The sequence below is a fragment of the Abramis brama genome, assembly GCF_963993115.1.
Source record: "Abramis brama genome assembly, chromosome: 22".
NCBI classification, from domain to species: Eukaryota; Metazoa; Chordata; class Actinopteri; order Cypriniformes; family Leuciscidae; genus Abramis; species Abramis brama.
In genome coordinates, this window is record NC_139984.1 from 14,040,193 (window position 1) to 14,058,149 (window position 17,957).

The window sequence follows — 17,957 nt, forward strand, 5'->3', positions numbered from 1 at the left end:
AGACCCCAGACTTTTGTATTGTTAGGATTAGTCTGTATTTAATTGACACAATGAACACTAATCAGTGTTGTTTTACATTGGATTAATTTAATCAATTTCTCTAGCATTTCTGCACCTGAACACTACTGTTAGACCTACCTGAAAAACTTAAAGCACTGCTTATGTCATTTATATCTTCTCGTATATCTTGTCATTTATATTATATTGTATTTATTTGTGCTACTATTTGCAATTTGACTGCTTGACTTCTTTTTTTTTTTTAAATCAAGCTTCCTTGTGCCATGTGTAAGCTATTCCGCAACAAAATTACCCCATTGTAAAAACAAAAAACAATGAGTAAGCAAACATTTAGCTGATAAATGTAATAATAATAATAAAAAAGCATGTCTAAAAAAATCCCTCCGCCCACAAGAGTCACCTAAGGGGGGAATTTCCCCCCAAACCCCATTTTCCAAAACAAAATTCAGGCCCTGCCAGTGAATGTTTATACAATTTTTTTAGTTTAGTATAGTTTATATAGACATTTAGATCAAAATTAAATGTCTTCAATACATTTTGGCTTTAATAAAATTTCCCCAATAAATAGGCAAGAATAAACCTGATGTCCTCCATCCTATTCTTTCCAACAAAGTACCTGAACGCGACGTAATCACGACTTCAGAAGTGGGAAGTAAGACATTTCCGACAGCAGGTGAAGGCAGCATGTCTTGACCCTCACTGTTATCTGATTATCAGTTCATTTGCCCCACCTGCTCTCCCTCTCTACCCTCCTTATTTCCTTCCCTATTTATTCTCTGTTTGCTCTCTCTTGTGCCAGATTGTGATCATGTCTTCGCTGTTGTATTGAGCCTTGCCTTGCTGTTAGACAGTTTTTCCCATACGGGGTAATTTTTGATTGTTTGTTTTCTTTTTACTAAAAAGCCCATTAAACTCTGCGACTGAGTCCTTGCCTCATCCCTCATCCCTCAACCACTTCTGACAGTTCAATATCATCGTCTCAGGTTATTTAGCTTATGTATATATCTTAATTTGACATGAATGGATGCAAGTGTTCTTGCATCTTCTGACCAGTGAATGTCCATTATTTCCCATAATTATGTTAACTAAAGACATTTCCATGACCTTTCAACCACCTTTTTATGATTTCATTAATTTCCACGACTTTTCCATGCCTGTAAATTACACTTTTGAATTTCTCTGGTATTTCCAGGTTTTCCAGGGCCAATATGAACCCTGGGAATGAAGTACAGTCTGTTCAATAGGTTGTATCTTAATGTCACAGGTCAGGTCTGTTTTTCACAACCAGCGTTTCTTGGAGTTTCTCTTCCACTGAACTTCATTTGAAAAACTCTGGCAAAATGTGTTTTCAATGTTTTGTAGGCTAAACTATTTACATCAGCCTATTCACATTAAATCAAATGTGGCGCATACTAATCTAATCCATAATGTACAGAAAAATCACACAAATGACATGAAATTAAATATATTATTCTAAAAATCCAAGTCTAATACCTTTTGAGAACTCTGTCTTGACCAAAATCAAACTTTACTAAATCACCACATATAACTTATGACCTGTCGTCTGACGTTAAATAAAAATCTACCGAGAATCACCCACAAATCATGAAAAAAAATCAGCCCCAGATGTTCAGCCAGCTGCCAAGATCCTGTGCCACCCTCAGATGCACACAGATGTGAGCTAAGAAGGTCAATGAGTTCATAACCCAGTGAGAAACTGCCATGCGATCCCAAATAGGACCAAATATGAAAACGCTCTGCTTTTATTAATACGTATTACCATATTTAATTAATATTAACGCCACTACTTCCACAAACATTACTGTTAATGCCATTCTAAGAAGGACAAATGTAATCTCACTGCCCTCAATATACCAATATGCGTATTAAAACTATGAACTTTTAATAGAACTATAGATCAGGTCGACTGATACTTACATGGCTCCAGGTTTTAGGGGTTAGATAATATCTCTGGACTGTCAGCTAACCTCCACTAGATTTTCCGAAGAGGGGTTTGTGACTACGCAGGGAACTAAAGACACTGCTGAGTCTGCTATGGCCACAATCTCCTACTTCCCTTTTAACTCTGTGAAGGAGAGAGGAGGAAGGGGAGCTACACATGAAAAGAGGAAACGTTCAACAGAAGACTGGGGAAGAAAAGCGGACATTGGCGAGGACATGCGTAAGAAAAAACAGAGATGGAAGGCGAAAACATAAGCGCTAAAAGTATGAGGGAGGGTGTGGACTCTGTTAGCCAGCCTCTCTACGGACAAAATGTGATATTTCAGTGATGTATGTGTCATGAAATGGCATTTGGACACTTGAAAAATGACCAAACTAAACTGGTTTTCCGTAGCAAAGAGTTAAAAGAACTGTTTGACCCAAAATTAATATTCTGTCATCATTTACTCACCCGCATGTTGTTCCAAACCTGTATGACTTTCGTTCCTCTGTGGAATATAAAAGAAGATATTTTGAAGACAGTGCTGGTTGCTCTTTTCAATGCAGTTACATAGAATAGCTTTCCATTTTCAAAAACAACACAAAAGCACCGTTAAAGTTTCGTAACAGTTGTTTATATTAATCTAAGTCTACATATAAAAGATTTGTGAGAGGAACAGACTAAAATGATCATTATTTGAGATAATTAAGATTATAATCTCCCCCACAGAAGGCTGTTAACTTGAGTCAATTTGTAAATTAATCATTTAGACTTATTTTGTAAACCAAACCAACTGATTCAATGAAATTATCTGTTTAAAATGAACGGCTGGTTCATGAATTACAATTCACATGAATGCGCTAAGAAAAACGGAGTGAGCTTTTCATTGAATAATGACTTAAAATTTGAGTCCATTTCCTTCACAAAAGTCCTTCAAAAAAAGCCATCATTTGACTTCAGAACACTTGAAATATTTGTATGAACCACTTTATGGCACTTTTATGGAGTTTTTGACCTTTTTTCTGAAGCTTGAAAGCTGCATGGAAAATAGCTTCCAGTATGAAGTCATATAGTTTTAGAAAGACTTGAGGTGGGTGAGTAAATATTTTGCGAGACATGATGAATTGGAATGGAGAATGTGATAATCATAGCCATGTAAAATTAGTGTAAAGAGAGAAATAGAAACAGGAAGTATAAGAAAAGTGACAGAGAAGAGTGTGAAAGAGTGTGATTGTGAAAGAGAGAAGACAAGAGGAAAGTAGAGTGTGATGAAAGAAAGAGAGAGAGCGAAAGAAAGAAAGAAAGAAAGAAAGAAAGAAAGAAAGAAAGAAAGAAAGAAAGAAAGAAAGAAAGAAAGAAAGAAAGAAAGAAAGAAAGAGAGAGAAATGACTCAAGCTTCATCCTTAAACTCAGTTTTTTCTTACAGCGACACCAGGCTAATGCTGGGAACTTGCACTCCAAACTTTTCCTCAGACCAACACATGAAAACTGACAAAACAACAATGGCGCAATGAACTCAAGTTGTTTACACTTGAATTCTTCGGCTTTCAACTGTTGGGTCGTGACCCCAAAATTTGTCAGGGTTATGGACAGCAGGGATATAAACAATTCTAAATGCAAATAGTAAAGTGCTACAAAATCATGCATAGTTAGATACAGCACAATACATATGCCTATGCTTGTTGTCACAACTCAATTGTATTTTGCCGCATATTCATCTTTTATTTGCTAGAGTCAAAAGATGCCATGACCTCATCTTTGAAAACCACGAACAAAAGTACTTTGTCAGGGATGGGTCCTGATTCAACTCCTCACTGAAAGACTGTAAAACTATTTATCAAGTTTTACTCCAGCATATGATGTGAAAACAATGCCTATCGAAATTATTTTGACAAGCAAGGCGTTCAAGTCGGGGCTTGGGTTTTCCGAGCATTGATACCAGCATCGTGTTTCATCATAAAACAAGCAGTATCATGAAAAACATTTTTGGACTTTCCTGGACAGCATTTGTCCCTTTATCAACTTTCTGACAGTTTAACAACCCAATCCTTCCCTTTTCAACCATTTTAGTGTGCAATTTGAACCTACAACACTTCGGCGTGCCCGTCATTCACAAAGTTCAACACATCAGAAGAGTCATTCACTGAATTTAGTATAGAAAGACGTGTTTACTGTCTGTTTATCTAGTACACTTAGCAACACATTTTATCGTATTTGATTTCAAAATCAAAGTAAAAAAAAAAGTAACGTTTAGGTCATGACTGCACTACAAAGATTTTCATCCAATCAAATGTTCTCAAGGATGAGAATGTTCTGCCCCCTAATACCACCAGCAAAATAATGAGTGAATGAATGAATGAATGAATGAATCAATCAATCAATCAATCAATCAATCAATCAATCAATCAATCAATCAATCCCCTATAGCAACAACAACTCACAGAAGCTAGACGTTTAACTTTAGCTTACTATACATAATGTAAAAATGCCACCTTTGCAATTTGCAATGGCGAAACACTTTTTGTTTTAAAAGGAGCTGTGTTTGCTAAGCGGTGTTCTGGGTGAATTAGTGCTTCAGAGAGGACGACTAGCCCCTTATGAACCCTGCACAACCCTGAAGGCCCTGAATAAGGGAATCATTTATTCAGGATTCTGCTCCAGTGACTGGTCACATTGCTTTTCTATTTTCTCTGGTTTTGTTCATTCAGTAACTGTTGTTCAATAATGCCTATACAGCAGACAGAATGAGTTTTTTTTTTTTTTTTTTTTTTCTTGCAATAGGATGTGGTTTCAGATATCTTATCTGCAAACCATACTGACGGAACTCATCATATTTACAAAAAATATGTAAATGCAAAAACAATGCAAAAACTTGTCAGACCATGACTTCCTGTCTACTTTACACACTCTTTTAAAATAAAAAAGTGACAGAAGCACTACCCCCCTGAAAAAGAACAGCGTAACAATCTCATAAAAAGTATAGTGGCTTTTACTCCATGTCTATAAACTTTGAAGTTAATACAAATAATTAATGTTTAATGCAGTGTTTCCTGCATCACTTTCAATGCCTGCAGTTCGAACTGAATGTGGTAAAACACAGGGCTGTACGTTAACTTTTTTTGAACATAGCACTGGTGCTACAGATGTTGAAAGTTTTGTCGCACAGGCCACACAATTCTAGCATAAAACGGCTGAAACCTTTTCTGAAAACAACCATAAATAGTGCAGTTCATCATGCATGCTATACAGTATGTACTGTATGCTAATTATGTTATCATTCACATCAATAACCTTTCGTTTAGGGGTGGGCGATGTGACCAATTATTTTTTTTTTGATCTGACATTATTCCACCAAACTACTTCTCACCACTACTTTCCGTTGGTTTAAAGGATTTTTATCTCCAAACATCCCCCTATCGTTTCAGAAAGTAAAATGACGAGTGTGTCAACTATAAATACATCTGAGGTGTAAGTCAGCGGTGCTAGATGAAAATAAAAACAAGGCTTGAGTCAGTGTGTCTGTGAGTATTAAATTCTTTTTCGCAGCTTATTGTGCTTAATAGTGTTTCATCACTCTAATATGTCAATCGATTTTTAAGCAGTAGCTACTTTGCTGTGTGAATAGGCCTATATTTACATAATGCCATATCATGCACGAATGAAATCACCAAGAAATCTGCAGCGCATGAGAGGGAAAAAAAGTTTGTCTTTAGGGAGTGGAAGTGCAACGGATCACAAAACTCATGCTTCGGATCATATTACGTTTTTTTAAGTCACGGATCGGTTCAGCAAAAGTTCAAACATTATTAAAGACAAGTGAACAGTCAGTAAAGAAATAAGAACAAATACACTAATTACAAGCATAGATAAATATAATATAACAAAGTTACGAATAAAGTAAGGTCTAACAGTAGTATTTAGGTAATTAAATGTAAAATAACACTACATAGTGTTCACTGTATAAATTAAATATAGTGTAATCTTTGTTAAAGCTGTCTTTTGTGGATTAACATTAATGATAAACATCAGCGGGTATTTATAGGCTGCTGTCACTTTAAGAGCTAATGCACGGATCCAACACATTTACACATTTCTTTCTCAACTGTTTAAGTTCACTTAAGACATAACCACCTGTGTTTACATGAATAGCCAATACGGGCATTTTGACATATTTTTTGGCGTATGTGTCTGTTCAAGCACAACAACGTGCAAAAGAGGAATCAGTTTGGTTTTTGCATGCTATCCGAAACGCCCATCTCTGTGTGTGTGGCTGTGTGCAAAGATAACAGCGCGCGAGTACCGAGTTCTCTTTCGCCTCCTCCTTTCGCGCTGGAATGGTTTACAATTGCTTGAATGTGTAAATTGGCAAGGAAAAAAAACGTGCAAATGATCAACTTTCACTCTATGATGGTTCAAATTTACAATTAATCTGACACATGCGTTCCGGATCACGGTTCTGTTCCTGGTCCACGGATCTGTTACACCCCTACAACAAAATCTCACTTCACACAAACTGCTTACAGAAACTGTCACATGCGTTCTACAGTGGTGAATTTATTCATCGCACAGACATAGGCTATATGTCGCACTGTACAGCCCTGAATGTACTGTGAAATATGTCAGGAAAATGCATCTTTCTATTCAGTTGTTTTTCGGGCTGCACACAATAACCATAAAACACGACCAGAGTAGTCCGATTCATCAACAAATGACACTTATGAACAGATTCTTTTATTTAAAGCAACACTAAGGAACTTTTCCTCTTCGGTCCCCCTACAGGTTGGAAGCGGAATTGTCCATTACCGCTGTCGTAAATAATTTTGCCGCCCGCAGCCTACTGTCGCACGAACTGGACTATAGACAGATCTATTCTTCAGTATTGTGACATACATTCGAGTGTAACAGATTATCGGAAAAGAAAAAATGTAGGGTGGGGACTTAGTTTAATGCATCAGTTGTTCTGCATCCGTCACCAGAGAGAAGTCTGTCGTTTCACTGATGAGTTATAACGCTTTAATTAAACATTACGATGTTAAAAAAATATATGAAAAAAATGAACTTGTATTGTTCGCAATGAAATCTATAATATGCATTTAGAAAATAGTGTGAATTTTTGTTTCAGGACAACTTTAATGAATCATAAAAAATGACTTAAGGCTAAAGTATACTTGACTTTTTACACGTACGCAAGGGTTAGCTAGCATACAGTGCGCTTGACGCGAATTCCGTCATCAGAAGAGTATGTGCGTATTGTACGCGCACCGCCATATTTTTGTAACCGGTCACACGTGCGTTTTTCTTTTTTTTCCCCAGTAATTCACAAGTTCACACTTACGTCAAATTAAACAGAGTAAAGATTGTGCGTATTTGGCGTGCTCTTCAGGGGGAGGGCTCCGAGCTCGGAATTTTTTGCCCGAACCCAGAGTACTCCCCCCGGTTGTTGTAAGAGTAGCTAGGACTAGAAGTGAGGAGATTGGGTGGTGGAGGGATGCTGTTAAACTGTCGACGAACGGAGGTAAGTCTTCTATACATATACCTCTTAATTTGTTGATTTGTTAACTGAATGCGCTCCACAGGTGTTTAATTAGGTTTAATTATCTGAACGTGCTCCTCCCAAACTTTGTTAATAAAAAATCATTTAGTTTATCCACAAGGTGCCCTGGGGGCGTCGATTCACAAGGTAGTCGAAGAAAAACTACATAAACAGAACAGACCGGAACGCATTCAAGCTACAGCGAAAATGAAGGCCTACATAGGCGAGAGATTGTGCGAAGAGGTTAGAAAGTACCCTCATTTGTACAACTCCAGCATGAAAGAATACAAAGATATTTACATGGGTTGCAACTCGTGGCGAGAGATTGCTCAAAACTGTGTATGCGTCGAACGCCTGTGTACATACGAGTCAATGAAGTATACTTTGCAAGGCTGTGCGAGTGTGTGCTCGACTGTGCACGTAGCCAGAGACAATTTATATAAGAGACATGCCACTTCCTCAATCCTCAATACAACTATATAAGGAAAACCCGTAACGGCAAAGATGGCGGTTGTATGCACATGTCCCGCCCCTCCCGCTGGAAAGCCAATCATCTGCTTTTAACAGTCAAGCCGGGAAACATTTAAGCCTATCGTCTGGTTCCACTGACGCATGCGCACAGTTGAGGTTTTGTGACAGCGGAGACGATTTAGAGCGCATGCGTAGTAAAAGTATAACCTGTGGGGAAAAAGGCATTTTAAACCTTATTTTGGGGCAAAGTCATCAAACTTTTTCAGCGATTTTTATCATATTTTACTGCTGTTTCTATACATGCAGTTTTTATGTCCCGGTGACCAGTGAAAGTGCGGTTCTGACTCTCCACCCATTCATTTAGATAGGAGCCTGGTCTTGTTTGTCCGAAATAGCTGCCCGGAGGCGTTGCCAAGATGGCGGCCGAGTGGCACGACTTGCCTAAAAGGACTTTGACATAGCGTAAGAAAAAAGAAGTATACTTTCTGCTTTAAGAACCCAGAGGTTACCAGTTTGAATCGAATCCATCATTGAATGAACTTACTGAAATTACATTGAGATAAATCTTTGTTCAATATGTAGATAATTTAATAAAAAATAAAACATTTATATACATTAAAGGGGTAAGGGGCCTCCTCTGTTGAAGAAATAATAATTCTATAGAGGAAACCGGACAAAAAAAAGTTCAAAATGACTCATCCTGCACTACAGATTTTTGTCCAATCAAATACCACCTGCAACTGCCGAGTATATTGCAAATCATGGTTCATGGCTGTGACATAACTAAAGTCTATTGACTATTTTAAAGAGAGAGAGACAGAGACAGAGAGAAAGACAAAGAGAGATAATTACTTTGCTCAAACTAGCTTTTTCAATGGGAAATACATCAGCACAATAAAGAATGGGGTCCTTAAAGCACCACTAACAATAATCTCTAGTTCTTGGTTGCTGATTTAAATTTGATTTAGGCTAGCTAGTTTTCAAGGTTCTTTATTCCCTGACTAGATTGGTCATGAACACTTTATCTCTTCTCTGGTAATATATGGTTTAATTAATGCCAAATGCACCATTACAATAAAGACAATGCAAACACAATGTCCTCTGTGAATGTAAAGGTGATGATACACTGGGCAACTTTTTGAGCAATGTTGCTGGGCAATGTTGCCGTCAACGGGCAACCAGATGAGACACAGGGCCCACGACCGATCTAAATCATCCAGATAGAAATGTATTGCCCATTTTCAATGGGAAAGTGCCCAAGCAACAATCGCTCGGCAAGATTGCCCAGCAACATTGCTCAAAAAGTTGCCCTGTGTATCATCGCCTTAAGAGTGTGACTTTAAGGAACAAATGAAGTAAGCTTACTAAACCTGAGTCCTGGTTCAGCAGAGATGCTGAAGATATCAAAGCAGCTGAGCTTCGACTGGCATGCCCACGTGGAAGCTTACTTGGTGTTTCAAAGCATGTCATTCTTTTCGCTAAATTTAGACCGTGTTGTTGTCACCACAAACTAAGAAGGCTACATACACTATGATGATTAGGGTGAATTCAGGTTGATTGGGACACTTTTTGCCATTGAGATGACTGGAACCATGTGTCCCAAATCAAGTCAAGTCACCTTCATTTATATAGCGCTTTTTACAATACAGATTGTTTCAAAGCAGCTTTACAGTGATAACAGGAAATGAATGCAACAAAGATTGTTTTGGAAATCAACCTGAATTCACCCATTTAATTTCGTCAAGCAACAGACATGCCTGTGGTGTGGTCAACAAATAAAAACCCAGGCTTGACGTCCTCAGGGAAACCAAAAGGTCACGTATAGACAGTCATTGATTGGACAAAAATATCTCTTAACCTCGGGAATTCTCTTTCTGACGTCAGAGCTGCGCGAGCTCTGTGTCTCCCCTCCATTTCTGCAGGGACACGCGCGAACGCGTTCAAAGCGTTGTACCGCCACGCGACACCGCGGGCCCCGCCCCCCGATCGCGACGAGAACGCGCAAACAGAATTCATTCACCCGAAGGTTTCGCGCGTGCATCGCGAACGCGCTTTACTATACAGCCAGCTAAAGGGAAAAAGATAAGAACATCTTTCGAGACGAAAAAGATACGCGAGCACGCACAAAAAAAAAAAAAAAAAAAAGCGTTCGGGGTTTATTCTCATTGGTTACGTAAAACATGCGGTTAATTGATAGAAATACAGACGTAGATATATGTCAGTGACAAATGATAACCTGAGCTTTATCCTCCCCCACTTCCTAGATGTTTGAATTGAAAATATCCCCCTTCATACAACGCTATAATCCGTGCATTAGCTTTCACTCTCCGATGAACTGAAATGCCCCAAACCAACATTGTATCAGCTCACACTGCTTTACGGATAGAGATTTAAAGCATCGGCTGTGGTGAAACCATAATGTGTTATGCAAATATTGTTTTTGTGAGGAAAATTCAAACCCGTAATGCCCGTGACACACACACACACACACACCGGGCGCACGACTACTGCATGGGGCTCACAAAATACATGTTACAGCAGATGACAACTCAGTTTAGCATTCCAACCAGATATCTATCCCATTCTGATGAAGCGAAACGGGAGACGCGAAAATAAGCGGCATTCCCTCATCGACTGCGAATAAGCGCTGTATAGTCTATCTCGGATACATTCAACCGCTCCATTTCTAGGAAAGCTTCGTTTACACCAAGCCATATAAGTAAGTTCCTGCCCATAAGACTGTACAAAAAACAAATGTAGAGACAGAAGGTTGGGGTTTACAGAGGACGACTCATTCTTCGGGGGGGAAAAAACGGAAAAGGACCCACCATCCACTGGCAAACTCAACGTTTATGCTATTGAAAAACGCTAACGATGACAATACTTACAATTTTGGCATTAAAATGATCTGGAGGGCGGTAGCCGTTTCGTTTTCTGAAGCACATCCGTTTGTTTTTGCCTGTTTTGTGTGTAAAATACAGTATCTTTTTTTCCTCCAATGTTCCAGCTTGAGAATCGACACCCTTACGGAGGCAGGCTGAGGATGAATTGCGCATGCGCTGATTTAGACAGTTCTACTCAGTCGATTGACGAAAGACTTCCTCAGTAATTGTCATTTCCAGCGGAACTTTTCAAGTTGATCTGCCCATAATATTAATAATAGTAGCATACACATTGTGTTGCATTGTCAAGTAACAAAATAGGGGGTTATAGGCTACTAAATGTTTGGGACTTCAGTCATAGAATAATTAGGCCTTGCATTAACAGACGTTTATGTAGCCTACCTATGCAATAATTTCCCTTTCATGTATTCTCTCTTATATATATTAACTCAAACATTCACATAACTTCTACCCTTCTACCTTTCATTACATGTATATAACAGTTTATTGACCACAAAGCAGACATGAGGATTTAAATTATATAGAATTTCAATTAATTGAATCATCATTGTTTCATAGATTATAATCATGTCTTCACAGAAACCTTGTAAATATCCAGCAGGGGGCGCCAAACACTAAAAGAACAAAACAAATCCCCCAACAGCATTTCTGCAAGATTCCTGAAGATAAAAAAAACAAAAAAAAACAAACAAAAAATAATTCAATATCAGATAGATGCAACTCAACTGGCTTGACATGCAAGTTTTATTGCTTTGACTGATCTAGATTCGTTTTATTGCCAGATTCGATGTGCTTTATAACAGAGTGCAGTATTGTGAACCATCTGTCTCTCTCTTGCTAAAACTCCACTGTTCGACATTTAAAGTGTGAGCCTATAGGAAATGGCTGAGGGTTACGAGGGGACACCTATGCGGCGACCACTTGGTGTCAGTAAAGCTCTCTGCCTCGTTGTAGGGCTGAACCCCCTCCTACACCATTAAGAAGTCCGCAGTTTGGTTTATCGTGATTAAACGCGTATCCCTGCTAAAAGCACCTATTTTGCTGAGCATTTAGTTAGGCACAATAAGAATGTCTTTAAAAAGCAATTCCTTTTAGGTATAATTAACGATAGTCTATGTTGTTAGAGTTATTTTCTCTCCTCACCTTTCTAGCAGCTCAGCTAATTGTGTTATCTGCTTCCTGTCATCTTCATCACCCCCGTCTTTAATTTAAGAGACATGAAATTGACCAATCTTTCTCCCTCCCTCCCCTCTAATTACAAAGCTGACATTATGACTTTAAGCCAATTAGGTTGAATTCTGACTTTGTTTACCTCTCTGATGCAGAGAACCAACATGTTCGCTCAGGGTGAAGACATGAGTGTAATTCTCAATAACATCACACTTAAAGCACTTTGCTTTGTCATTAGCCATTTCTGTCTAACGTCAGCAATCTGAAAGGTGATTAGAGGGCAGTTTTATTACTCAGACACTATACTCATGCACACCTTACAGACTCATCATCTGCTCACAGTCCGACCCCCTGCTGCCAGATTCACCCCCTGATGCTTTACAGATACTTCACACACACACACACAAAATCTGTGTTTGATTGCTACTGACATTGCAAGCTGCCCTGTTCTTTACTCTCACTTATTTGCCAGTAATGTCAGTCTGGGCTTTTTTCTTTTCACCCTGAAAACCTCTGTGCTTGAGCTGGAGACTTTCATTTTGTCTTTTGGTTTTTGTTCTCGATAATAATCTGCTGAGATGGGATTACTGAACATCCAGTCTCCACTTTGGCATCCCCCTTTGGTTTCCAAAACCCAGTTTGGAGATATAGCAGAAACCATGAAATATGATACAATAAGATCAGAGGTGCAAGAGCTGCACAGTGGATTTTATACAACAGTTAGTCCTAGTCTATATAGGCTATTGCTCAAAATGAATGTTGCTAAAAATGAACAGAATTAAATACATTCCTATATCGGTACCATATTGTTTACCAGTCAATTTTGCATTCAATATATTTTACATTTAGATTACCTTTGCTGTCATATAACCAGTGTTGTTATCATTTACTAAAAATATTAAAAATTGTTTGCTTTAATTGAAATAAAGCTGAAATACAATAGCCTATAAATATTAGATGAAAAACTTAAAAATGGAAAGGAAAATTATAAATGATGCCTAACTGAAATTAGTTTAAGTAGGCTATACAAAAATTTCTAAAGCTAAAACTGAAATAAAAATAACATTAAAGCTTATGTAAATGTAAAAAAAAAATACATAAAAATACAATTACTAAAACTAAAATTACAATGAAAACTATAAAAAATATTAATAAACACAATAATAGTATATAAATAATACAAAATAACACTGCACTTCAAGTTAATATTTAAAGCACTAATAAAAAATAAAAAATAAATCATAAATGTTGTATTTCACTTGTACTTTATTTCTACATAAATTATATAATTTATCAATTACCATCCATAACATTAAAATAATTTTCGGTAAATAATTGGTATCAGCCGGCATTTTAAAATCAGGTACATCCCTAAACATAAATGCTTTATTGGTCTGTGGTAGTACGGTAATATATTTCTTGAAATTTGCAACATATATGCACATTTTGGACATTGCATAAAATACCTCTGGATGGAAACACAAAGATGCGCATAAATTCTAAAAATGTGCATAAAAATCTTACGCGTTCAATTGAGACAGATACATTATTTATCCCATAAGAAAACATGCACATAAACGACGATGGAAACACATTTAGCCTACTGTTCATATCATGTATGCTCAGAAAACAAGGTTCGTTGACTAGATTTTTAAGAAAGTCCAATCAAACACATGCATAAAGATTTGGCATGCAAGGCCAATAGTCTGCATTTTCATTCTCAGAGCATTCAGGAAATATTTTCTTTTTGTCTTCAGTTATCTGCGGTTGAGGGTCAGGCCCTTCTCATCCTCCAGGATCTCTTCAACTCTTCGTCTCTAAATAGAGCATAAAAACAGATAAGCTACAGAAATGTTGAATGTTCTTAAATATGCCCTTTCAAGTTTATTTATATGAACATCTATGTAGCAGACGCTTTATCCAAAGCGACTTACAAATGAGGAACGCTAGCATAAACATTTCATAAGCAGTCAAGTTAAAGGGATAGTTCATCCAACAATGAAATTTCTGCAGAATTTTGCAGAACACAAAAATATATTGAAGCATGTTTCTGGTTTTGTATGTACAATGAGTCAGTGAGGTCCACTTTGATTCAGCGTCATTGTCATTAACTATAACTATAACTAAACATTTTTGTTAATTGCAATAAAATAAAATATAAAAATTAGATGAAAACAAAAACAAATTTATAAATGTTGCTTTGGCAACTCACTAAAAATAAATATCTAGTTCAGTCATGAAACTCTAGTGGGCGCAGGTCCTTTACATGCAGTCTGCAAGCAATCACATCATTGCACGGCACAAGCTGATTGGCCCCTGCTGATCCTGCAGCCAATGAGTTTATATAATACTAAAACAACACTGCTTTCATTGTTTGGGCATCAAAACCCACAAAGACATTCTTCAAAATATCTACTTTTGTGTTCCGCAAGAAAAAAACAGAGAGTCAGGTTTGGAACGTGGAACATGAGGATGAGTGCATGACGACATAATTTTCAAACGACAAACTTTTTGGGTAAACTATTCCTTTAAGTAAAAAAAAAAAAGAACCTTTATGCGCTTACAGAGGCCTATAGCATTAAAAAAAAACACATACAATCTCTTGAACTGAACAGTTTTAAGTTTTATATTTACTTGAGAAGCCCACGACTAACGAAGACCATGTATCGATCTATAGATCAATAAATCATGCATATTTGCTTTGAGCGTGCTCTTTTTTTTTTTTTAAACAGCTCAGTCTGAGTCCCTGTGCACTCTGAATGTCATGATTCAATAATGTTAATTCCATCAATGCAGGGTCTCGCATGGCAGCAGTTTGACCAAGCCTGCCGATGTTACACCGATGACACTTGGCACCGCATTGACATTTTACTTCTAAAGATAACATGAAAGGACAGTCAGATTGGGACCCCTGTTGTCATGATTCTTTTTTTAAACGAAGAAGAATAAGCAGAACCTTTTAGGGTAAAATGAAGGCTGAGACAAAACAAGCAGTCACTTCAATATCTGTCTGCTGAGGGGAGATAATTGGAATGTGTCCCTCCACCTGTTAGAATATGTGGAGATCTGGAGCTCTCTCTCTCTCTCTCTCTCTCTCTCTCTCTCTCTCTCTCTCTCTCTCTCTCTCTCTCTCTCTCTCTCTCTCATTTAAGAGATAGCATCAGGACTGTGACGGTCAATGAGAAATTGTCAGCTGGGGGATGCTTCATGTTATTCCGTCATTTCAGCAGTGGGAAAAGGGGAAATGAAGCAAAGATCAGACTCCCTCTGCTCTTACTTCCGTTGTAGAGCAGGCATTGAAGAACATTTTGGGACCTGACTCACATTTCCCTGAGCTACATTTATACTGATAACAAAAGAAAAGTATTGGGAATCTATGAGATTTGCTAAGTTTTAAGTAAAAATATCCACCTGTAATTGGTCCATGCAGTCAGTGTGGGTTATCTTGCTCTGTCTCACAGTGAGTAAATGCTCCAGGCGTACAGCCCTCTGCGCGTTAGACTGGCATGAAATCATTAAGTTAATTTCCTGCTCCTGGAAATTTGCAAAGGAGAGAGATTAGACTTTTAGGCAAGCGTCAAGGAGGCAAATACTCTATTGAGAATCCTTCTAAAGAACTGGGTAAGATTATTTTACTTGTGTAAATCCAGAGGTTCGCGTAATGCTTTTTGATTAAAGGAAATTTACTAGCAATTTCGGAGTGGAAATGGTTTCAAGCTAACACCATTTTTTTATTTATTTTTTTCAGCTTGCAGGGGTGTGTTTAAGTGGACTAAATGTTTGGAGAAGTCCTGCATATGTCTGTCTGTCTTTTCACCAGATTACATTTTGATTCAAAATTATGAGCAACGTAAAAAAAAAAAAAAAAAAAACATGCATGCACGAATCGTGTACAGTAAGATCAATAACATGCATTAAGAAAATAGGTGACGTTTCATTTCATGGCAACTTTAAGTGAGATGAAGTTTCCAGTCATGTAAGTAACCTAATATAGTTTTATTTTATATGCTTGTGGCTTCACAGCGGTATAAATGTTAAAAATACGACCATGCTAAATATGCCAAAATAAATGAATTAATCACAGATGACTATGTACAGCCATGGCCAAGAGTAATTGCACTGACAATTGCAGTAATTGCAGTTTGCTGCTTCAGTATTTGTAGATAATTTTTTTCAGATGGGTTTTCAGAAGTTTTAAAGGCTTTATTGGAAAAAAAATAAGACAGTGTCAATATTTACAGTGTTGACCGTTCTTCTTCATAACCTCTGCAATTCGCTCTGGCATGCAGGATGTCAGCTTCTGGGCCAAATCTTGACTGATGGTGATCCATTCCTGCCTTATTAGTGTTCGGCACAATTTGTGGACTTCTGCTTGTTCACTCGCCTTATGAGGATTAACCACAGGTTCTCATATGAGATCCGGGGAGTTGCCTGCCATGAACATTTCAATGATCTCCGAGCCACATCATTATCACTATTGCTTTGTCACATACTGCTCCATCATGCTGGAAAATACAGAGATCATCATCAAATTGCTCCTGGTTCTTTGGGAGAAATTGTTCTAACAGGACGTTTTGATAGCATTCTTTATTCATGGCAGTGTTTTGGGCAGAGAGCCCACTCCCTTGGATGAAAAGCAACCCCACATTGATGGTCTCAGGATGCTTCACTGTTGGTACGACACAGGACTCATGGCAGCGTTCATCTTTTCTTCTCCAGACAATCGATTTTTCAAAGTTCTCAAATAGTCTAAAGAGGGCTTCAACAAAGAAAATAACTTTGCACCAGTCTTCTACTGTCCAATCCTTGTACTTCCTTCAGAATCTCATTCAGTCCTTATGCTTTTCTTGGACAGAAGTGGCTTCTTTGCTGCCCTTCTAGACACCAGGCCGTTGTCCAAAAGTCTTGGACTCCCTGTGTGTGCAGATGTACTCACACCTCCATGCTGCCAATGCTGAGCAGCTCAGCACCGGGGATGATCCGATGACTGGAAGAGACAGTCCTGGCGCTTGCTGGACACTCTGGGACATCCTGAAGCCTTCTTCACTGCAGTTGAACCTCTCTCCTTGAAGTTCTTGATGATCCGGTAAATGGTTCTTTCAGGCATAATATTTTTTGCAGCAATTTCCTTACATGTAAGGCCATTATGGTGTAGAGTGATGATGGCTGCACATCTTTCTTTGGAGGTTTGCTGACACAAGAACAAAGCTTGTCTTCTCTCCTTTTATAGAATTCAGAATGACTGAGTGATTTCACCTGACTAATAGGCTACTTGTTCACAGTCTCACACTTTCCTATGCGCTGATTATAATATGATTAGTGAAATTATGTTAAGTGGTCACTTTGTGGCCAAGGCCAAGGCCAAAAAAAAAAAAACAGTGCATTTTTCAACCAATCAATCAATCAATCAATCAATCAATCAATCCCCTACCTTCAGATCTTGGTAGTGTAGTCTCAGTTGTCTAACACGATTCCTGGCCTCGGCGGCTTTTAATTGTGCGGTGAGTTGATTTTGACGCTCGGCAGCAGCAGTGGAGGTGCAGACCTGACAGGATTTTTGATGATTTAGATGCGCACACACGCGCTGTCTCGCCTCTGCCATCCATCTCTGTGTTTGTTTAGACGGCTCGTTGTAGGCTTCGTGACGAGCTCTCTGCTGAGGGCACATCTTCACAGAAATACTGTTCCGTGATTTCCGTCCTGCCATCTTTCACTTCCACAACAGGGCACAATTATAAGCTATAGGCCTAAAACAATTTTTTTTAATGTTAAATTAGCTTTTCAAGTTGACAAGAACATAATGGACTACTTTTTGTTTTATACAAAACAATACATTTGTACATTGTAGAGAAGAAAGTCAAATTTTTAATATGCTATGAGGATTTCCTAAACCAATAGCCTACTTTTCAAATAGCCATAT

General features: G+C 38.0%; 2 protein-coding genes across 9 annotated transcripts in view; both read right to left on the reverse strand.

The window, feature by feature from the left end:
* The window catches only part of rgs19 (regulator of G protein signaling 19), a 37,959-nt gene extending 26,934 nt beyond the window's left edge, over positions 1–11,025 (reverse strand). For 2 of the 8 annotated variants that reach the window (XM_084098006.1, XM_084098003.1), the window contains exon 1: positions 1,957–2,104. Coding sequence is in view for 3 of the 8 variants with exons in the window: in XM_084097999.1 (XP_083954125.1) it covers positions 10,853–10,909 (57 nt within the window). In the remaining 5 variants the exon portion in view is untranslated. Of the gene's footprint in view, positions 1–1,956; positions 2,105–2,431; positions 2,469–10,852 lie in introns of those variants that run through there. The other 6 variants (XM_084098001.1, XM_084098004.1, XM_084098005.1 and 3 more) reach the window with 6 other exon arrangements.
* A 2,718-nt stretch (positions 11,026–13,743) lies between these two features.
* Positions 13,744–17,744, reverse strand: LOC311073165 (protein LKAAEAR1-like; the record flags this gene model as incomplete). The annotated part of the gene is made up of 3 exons (XM_084098647.1): positions 13,744–13,854; positions 15,449–15,571; positions 17,469–17,744. The coding sequence occupies 3 exons, from the start codon at positions 17,742–17,744 to the stop codon at positions 13,795–13,797; spliced, it is 459 nt and encodes a 152-aa protein (XP_083954773.1). The 3' UTR covers positions 13,744–13,794.
* Positions 17,745–17,957: the final 213 nt, after the last annotated feature.